Here is an 8,322-nt window from a genome sequence, read left to right as displayed (position 1 = left end):
CCATTTATTTTGTCTTCATTATATATATTTGCCACGTATTCAAAGAGCTGCCACAGAATTTCAGAACCAGTGGAATAACCATGGACTTTCAACACAAGGAGGGCAAACCCCTCTTCAGCTGTGGCAAAGGGGCATTATCAACAATGCAGGAATACATAACCCAAATATGAATGGTATTTGTGAAAATGACTTTGGTATTGATGAATGCAGACCACTGCCAGAGCTGGAGACAAACAATAATGTCATTGTTCCATCAATTAACATTTCCATCAGTGACACCATGATGGTTACACTTCAACAGACCTTTGATCCATTTGAAGATGATGGCAATAACGGTATAGATTTATTTTGCAACCTTGTTCGTTTTCTTGAGAGACAATCCTAAAATATCAACAAGGCCTCTGGAGAAATTTCATTTACTGTAATTGTGGTTGTGCAGCTTAAAAAGAATACAGTGCCAAGACTGTTGTTAGTTCAGTATTATTAGAAGTTTAGTCACAGCTTTAAATTTCAAGAATGCTACTATCAACCTTTACATGCATGTTTACGGTTTGTATACAATTTTAAAGAATTTATGAGTTGTATTATGTGAGTGTGTTGAGATTTTACAACCATGTTTTGTTTTAAAACACCTTGTTAAAAGAAAAAATAAATTTGTGCAACCACATTTTATTGAGGTTTTTGGTCATCACAATCACCAGATGTATTGTCTTGGAACAAGATGACTCAAACTGATAACATTAACATTAATACAGTCATACAGTCAATACATCAAACATGGATCACTGATCAAATAGAATAGAAGTGTCAGATAAACAATATTGAAGAACACCAGAGAATAAAAGCAACAAACAAGTACAAACCTAGAAAACAAAAATAATCACAATGCACATAAATTAATGCAATGAAAAAATTATTATTGAATTATGTTAGTATATATAACTATTGTATACTTGTAGAATGGTACCCTGACAAGCAAAAAGACTTGAAGCAAATGAACATTTGTTAAAAGGTCAATGCAAAAACAGAGCCTCCAATCACAAAATAGGTGGGTGACATATGAAATATGGCAACATAAAGTAAATTCAGCTTGGTCTCAAGCGTGTTAATTGGTGTTTTAGGTGGAACATTTTGAACATTTGTTTGATTTCTGGGAAAGAAAATGCAATGATATTCAAAACACCCCCCCCCCCCCCCCTCTCTCTTAGAATTACTTAATGGTTGACACTCATTAATTTAACTGAGTGCAAAACTCAGATTAGCATACTAACCTGACCAGGAATTAAGCTATTCCAAAACCATGTGTATTACCTAATGCAAAGTCCATATTCTCCTGAAAGTCTTTGTAAGAGGTATGAAGTGGTAACTTTAAACAATTGATGCACGTGTTTGCAATGGGTAGTTTAGACATGGTTTGTGCATCTGGCTCTTGGTGAAGAAATTCAATGGACGGTTGTGGAGAGAAGCCAATTGGTGGAACAGTGTTGGCTCCAGTGGCGAAGGCAAAAATTGTCCCCAGCTTCTGTGTTCCGTCTTGATCTAAAGGAAAAGCAATACTGTCAAAAATGGCATTAAAGACAAAAAACACAGCAAGCATTTCTACTTTTAACTGATTCAATGAAAAGATGCACTGCATTATAAATTGAACACAATGCTTAAAACGCTAAATTTACCTTCTGCATCTGCTAGGTAGTCTCTCCAGAAACTAATGACAACTGCTTCAGCCTGCCTTTTATTGCTCCCAGCCGGAGAAAGGCGGATGGTAAAGAGGCTGTCAAGAAGGTCAGCTGTAAGCACTGAAGGTGACCAGCATGGAAGGGTGCGAAAACTCTCTGGGTGATCTTGGATTTTGTCCAGCACCTCAAGTGTCCGTAGTCCATCCTGAAATCTAAATGATAATCAGAATTACCTTTAAAATCACAAATCACATCAAAAATGAATGGATCCAAGAAGTATAATCTAAAACATATGAATTTATATATACAATAATTTTTACTTCAGATTATTCACATCATCAAAAGTGTATATCCCAAATCTGCATTTTTCATGTGATGCTGTCACCTTTGGAGGCATGGTGTACCTACACATAAAGAAATGTCACACAAAATTCCCAGAATACAAGGCAATCAGCATGGGTTTGAGTTACTTATTGGACAACAATAAATACATACATACATACCTTTCAAATGGACCACGGACTCTGTGTATTACTTGGAACATGATAATGTCATGTATAAGCAGATCCTTGTCTTCCAGCCTCCGTAGCGGCCTCAGGCAGCCAGCATTGGCTAAGTATTCCTGAAGTGGCTCAGTTGCTACTATCAGATCTTCAAAGGATTTACACTCTTTAACCTTCAAATAAAAAAATAAAAAATTAATGGGCCCCAATTAATACATGGAGTAGAACGAAATGCACACAATACTAAAACATTATCCAACAACTGACAAATCAGTTTTACCCTTTTAATTTTTTCACGCAGGTCACTATCGGCAACATCTTCTAAAACTGGTTTAGCAAAATCTGGGCCATCAACAAGGCAAGAGAAGAGTGTTGGGGACAGAAAGCCTGCTGGTGGACCACCATGTACAAGGCTTACTGCAATGGCTCTGCCTGCAATGAAGTACCTGTCCTCCCTCATGGCTAGAAATAATGAAAAACATTACATGTCAATAGATGCATGAAAGCGCTTGACAAGAACTTCATAAAAATGATTTTTTTATTGCATTACTCCAGGGATATCAGCCTAAAATCAATACATACCAGCACTATCAAGCGCCAAGTTCATTTTGCCTTCTTCACCCTCAAACATTGGAGACAGGGGCAAAGCTTCGATCAGAAGTCTTAGAAATTCTCTTCTTGGTCCACCCAAGTCAACAGCCTCTTCAGGTACTCCCATATCGTCAGAAAACCTGACAGAAATTGTGTGGCATGGATCATATGTCGCTCGTTTAAAACCTCTAATTGCTCCATCCAGGACTGTTGATCTATTAATGTTGAACTTGCATTTCTTCTGTTGGTTTACTTTTGCAGAAAGTTCCTCCAAAATATCTTTTGCTGATACCAAACAACTTGAAGTCCTGTAGGATTAGAAAAAAGAAAAGAAAAAAAAAAGAAAAAAATATTGAAAAGAACATCAGTAAAAACATTCACATACAAGGGCTACAAGGACATACAAAGTTTTGTCAAAATCAGAATCAGCATACTTTATTAATCACCAAAGGAAATTATCATAATCATAAGCAAAATGTACAAAGGAGTATATTGCTCAGTGGCTTTTTATATTGTTTATATGTTTTGGAGAACTAGAAAGCACTAGAGCAAAGAAAAATAGTTTCAATGCACAATAAGTAAATTTCATTTCATTGTCAGATAGGCTGTTAAAAATTCGCTGCCTATTTCAAATAAAATAAAATTTGCCAGCAATACAGCATTATCATTTGACTCTGTAGACATTATTCAAAAAACTGTTTTGTTAACAGCAAATATAAATATCATATATGCATATAAATATCTGAGGATGGATTACACTCCTTCACAACACTGGTTACAGTATTGGATTGCAACAAATATGGTGTGTTTAATTGGCTACTGTAAAACATTTGTATTTGAAACTAACCTTTCGCTCTGCAGGCTTGCTAGTATAGCCTGGTTAAGTTCCTCATCATCAGAAGACATGTCAGATAGTGGAGTCATGATTGAAAGGTAGTTATCGTAGTTTACAGATTGACTGTGTGTTGATGTAGAGGGTAATGCTGAACAATGATTCTCTGGATTCCTGGTCTGGTAGGGTGAGCTTGAGGTATTTCGGCACGTCAGGACCAGAACTGGATCACTTAAAGATGCAGATGATGAGGTAGAAGGCTGACTAGTGGAAGGGTAGATTTCCAATGAAGACACTGGTAACTGGCTGAAGGAAATGTTTGTTGAAGCGCTGCTGTACTTGTGTGAGATACTACTTTCATGGGTCAAGGCAGGAGTTTCCGTTAATAATGTTCCATTACAAACTGATGAGGCAGGAGATTGCGTCGGAGCAGAGATTGGTTGGAAGGCAGCTGTTGAACTGGCAAAACTGTCTGAAGATGATGAGCGCAGCTGCCTTGATGAAACAGGGTTTTCTTCACAGTTTTCCTCACTGCTGTAGCTTGTAATATCATCCTTAGAAATAAAATAATAATTATAATAATTCACATATATTGAATTTGAACATTAAATACCATATATCCAACCTCTTCTGCTTATTCTTATCAGAGGTGGGGTGGTTGGAGCCTATCCCAGCTACCATAGGGTGAGAAATTTCAAGAGTTAATAGATCTTTCTCACAATTACTTTTACATACTAGGCAGACAAAATTGTAACACATCTCCTGAACAGCAGTAGTCTTACGTTCTATAATTCACAAACAGTCCAACAGAGCAGCTGTAAATTTAGTCAATACCAGAGCTTAGGATTAACATTTTAAAAAAGGAACATTAACTTGGTACTATTCTATCCAACTACAAAAGGTGAAAGGCAAGTTTAAAAAGAACAGACATGAGAAAGTTCAAAGGTTGTTTATGCACCAATTTCTGGTCTTCATATTATTACTGTACAGTGCTATGTAGATTCATTCAAAAGTCAAATAACGTACCAAAATTGGTTTTGATGGTCTGATGTATAGGGCTTTCGATTTATAAATTTTATGTATGAGATTTGCATCCAGCTCCTGTCCTGCTCGCAGTTTGGGCGCAATCAGTCTGTTGCCACAAGCCATCAGAAACTCCAGGCTGGAAAACAGTTACAGTAAGTTGTAAAATGTTTAAAATCCAAAACAGCAAAAATGTTCCAATAACTTTTTTAGAGCTAATCTTGTTTTCCTCTTTGAATCAGACTGAAACCAGTAGTAACAGAAGTAAACTTTATACAAATGTCAAAAAAGTATGCCAAAAATGGAGTGTTCAAGAAAGGATAACTGATTTGGTTCTTTTATTTTAGTTTACTGATTCATGTCTACCTGTTCTCTGACTTAAATCGTTATGTAAAGCTTTGAAATGCCTAGATATCGAAAAGACTACTGACAAAAGCTGTGTCGCATTAGGTTTCGACTGCTAGCACAACCTACCTTACATCAATAGAAAGTTTATCTCCAAAGGCGTCCCTTATTTGTTCAGAGACAGTTTTCTGGTCCCAGGATTTTTGGAATTCAAATCCATTCAATATATGCCCTTGTTCATGTAAATGTTGTTTTGTGCGATGCTTGACAACAACACTGCTTGATGGCCGTGGAAGAAGGATGACATCTTTGTTGAAAGTATCATGATAATGTGTCTTGGCCCTATAAAACAAAACAGAAACTATATTCAGATTTATGTATCTTTTGTTTTATTTACCTATACTTAGACACTATCAGTTCCTTAAGAAAGTTGCTAATGTCACTTGGTAGTGACCAGCTTACACGTTAAACTGTTGCTAAGCTTTTATGAATAAAATAAAATGTTACACAGTTTATATAAAAAAAACCAGTATCGCAGCTAGCCATTTAGCCCACTTGAATATGTTTAAAGTTGCTTGTGCATGTAAGAGTTGAGTATAATAGCAAACACAAATAACAGAAACATAATTTGAAAGAAAAAAAATGCATAAAGTAATAGCATGCCTATAAATTGCCTTTGAAAAAAAAATGGAAAATGTACGTAAAGAAAATTAACCCAACCTTTTATTTAGCAGGCTAATGTAGCTACCACCTCCCACATTAATAAAGAAGATTTAATAAAGTAATCTTAAAGTAAGCATCAACTTACACTCGGGTCACAAGTACAAACAGCCACTAATATTGAAATAAATGCCACGGTCTTTACTGTTTTTAATGTGGATGCTGCTGAATAAATTAGCTAGGGCTAAAAATTTATAAGGGTAAAAAAGTGCGTTGCTAAATCAGCAAAGCACATTTCGTATTTTGTATTTCGCAGTTGTATAGTTAAGTGGCAAACTGTTTTGTTCTTACCTTTTCCTTGATCTGCAGTTCCAGTTGCCAAAGTGTTTTTGGGTCTGATATCGCAAAGACTGCCCCACTCCAGTCGAACTCCGTGTAGCTACTTGACTCGTTGAAGATACCCGGGTGTTAGCTGGTCTAAAAAGTTCCCTCATCTCACTTTCCACCGTGCTGTGGGTAACACTGGGTGCAGTTGAGCCCGTCCCATCTCGATCAAGTGACGAGGACAACGATGTGACCGTTTCAGGAGATGATAAAATATTTCTTAACAACCCGACAGCTTGCTGAAGAACTCGAGTTTCTTCTCCCCCCCTCCATGCTGTCAGACACTAGAAAGTGACCCGCGCGTGCTTCTCAGCCAATCACAGCGGTACAGACACCCAGCCTTCCGTTTCCACTATACTCTTTCATTCACATACATTATTCTCTTGCATAGATATATTTTCTTCAGATATGTATGCATTCTCTTCTTACATACATATATTATTTGTAAGATTAAATGCATTTTGAATGCATGTAAATGAGAGCAAAATGTAGGAATGCATAAATGAAAATGCATGTATGTTAGAGTGCAAATGTGTAAATATGTAGATTAAAATACATGTATAAGAGAGCATAATATTGCAATGTGTGTGTTAAATATGTGTAAACATGAGAATAAAAATATCTAAATATAAAAATTAAAATAAAACTACGTGAGAGTGAAAGTATATGTATGTGAAAGAAGAATATATGTGTGTGAGAATGAAAATATATGTGTGTGAAAGAAGAATGTATGTGTGTGAGAGTGAAAATATATGTGTGTGAGAGTGAAAATATATGTATGTGAGAGTGAAAATATATGTGTGTGAGAGTGAAAATATATGTGTGTGAGAGTGAAAATATATGTGTGTGGAAGAAGAACGTATGTGTGTGAGAGTGAAAATATATGTGTGTGAGAGTGAAAATATATGTGTGTGAGAGTGAAAATATATGTGTGTGAGAGTGAAAATATATGTGTGTGAGAGTGAAAATATATGTGTGTGGAAGAAGAATGTATGTGTGTGAGAGTGAAAATATATGTATGTGAGAGTGAAAATATATGTGTGTGAGAGTGAAAATATATGTGTGTGAGAGTGAAAATATATGTGTGTGGAAGAAGAATGTATGTGTGTGAGAGTGAAAGAATAAATTTTGGCTTGTACGGCCCCTCATAGTAGACACACATGTCAGTCTGCGCCATCATGTGCTATTAGTATGGCTGTCAAGAAATTAAAACTGTAATTGTGATTGATCGCATCACGTTGTGCAGAAATTTATCGCGCAATTGCAATTATTCAGGGAATAATCACTGCTGTCACACTGCTACATTGATGGCTCCTGTATGGTGTGCTGGACACTATGTGTACTTACTTTGCTTTCACTGTTTAGCTGTTTTGCTACATCCATAAAATAATAGGCACATACCTCTTCATGCTGTCCCTCCTTTATTTTCATGAGTGTCAAAGCACGTAATTGCAGTTCCCACTGTCTGTAATGGGCTGTAACCCACACTAACTACTGTATGATGTTTTGCCCTCTCTGCCCTAATGATGACTGTGGCTCTTGCATGCAACTCATAAGCTGAGTCATTGACTTTCATCCAAAGTATGTCACACATACCTACCAGTACAAAGCGGCCACCCATTGGCAGCGGCAGCAGCCATAATTGATATTATTAAATCAAATCATAACATACAAAGTATATAACATAATGTCTTCTTTATTTCAGTGATGATTTTTCTTGCATATTCCATTTAATAACTGACAATTAGGATTAATGTAACTAATTATATGTCATTACATGGTTAAGATTTCCAGCACTTCCAGATTTTGCTTATCTGATGCTTTAGAAAAATAGTAACATAGAAACATTGCATTGATTGTTTTTCAGTCAACACTATTGAGGTTTGTAACATATTACCAGGGCTGCAGTTGAATAGTTTTTCTTAGGGGTGTACGTCTCTGAAAGAGGTGATACGTTAAGAAGGCATACTAAGAGCTGACTGAATTCTCTGAATACTAAGCAAAGCTTCAGTGCTTACTTTATCTCCTTTAGCATAGTACATAGTGGAATATCCTTTATGTCACTTAGTTGTTTTTATTTTCTGAAGCAATTTGTAACATGAGTTTATAAAATTCTTCAATGAATTAAAAGAAAAATCTGGTGTGTGAAAATGTTCAAAGTTTAAATGTGTCAAATTGGGTGCAGTTAAGACTCAAATGCAGGACTCACAAACAGATGTGCATAAATTCAAACCAGCCTTTTGTTTGTTGAAATGGTCCAACAAAGTATATGAAAGCCTAAAACATAAAGCAAACAGTGGGATCTACT

General features: G+C 36.1%; 1 protein-coding gene across 1 annotated transcript; it reads right to left on the bottom strand.

Moving 5' to 3' along the window:
• Positions 1-649: 649 nt before the first annotated feature.
• LOC146683387 (uncharacterized) lies at positions 650-6,180 on the bottom strand. Its single transcript, XM_085446522.1, has 9 exons — positions 5,982-6,180; positions 5,100-5,312; positions 4,629-4,764; positions 3,618-4,156; positions 2,762-3,078; positions 2,460-2,641; positions 2,180-2,352; positions 1,674-1,888; positions 650-1,539 (listed from the first exon to the last, which is right to left on the bottom strand). Exons 1-9 carry the CDS (start codon positions 6,122-6,124, stop codon positions 1,283-1,285), a joined length of 2,175 nt encoding a protein of 724 aa, XP_085302648.1. The 5' UTR covers positions 6,125-6,180; the 3' UTR covers positions 650-1,282.
• Positions 6,181-8,322: the final 2,142 nt, after the last annotated feature.

This window comes from Copadichromis virginalis, linkage group LG22 (assembly GCF_057382275.1).
Source record: "Copadichromis virginalis isolate Kocher_CV1m ecotype Utaka linkage group LG22, C_Virginalis_male_GT1.1, whole genome shotgun sequence".
NCBI classification, from domain to species: Eukaryota; Metazoa; Chordata; class Actinopteri; order Cichliformes; family Cichlidae; genus Copadichromis; species Copadichromis virginalis.
The sequence above is the reverse complement of the archived record's forward strand: the minus strand, read 5'-3'. Positions and strand labels throughout refer to the sequence as shown.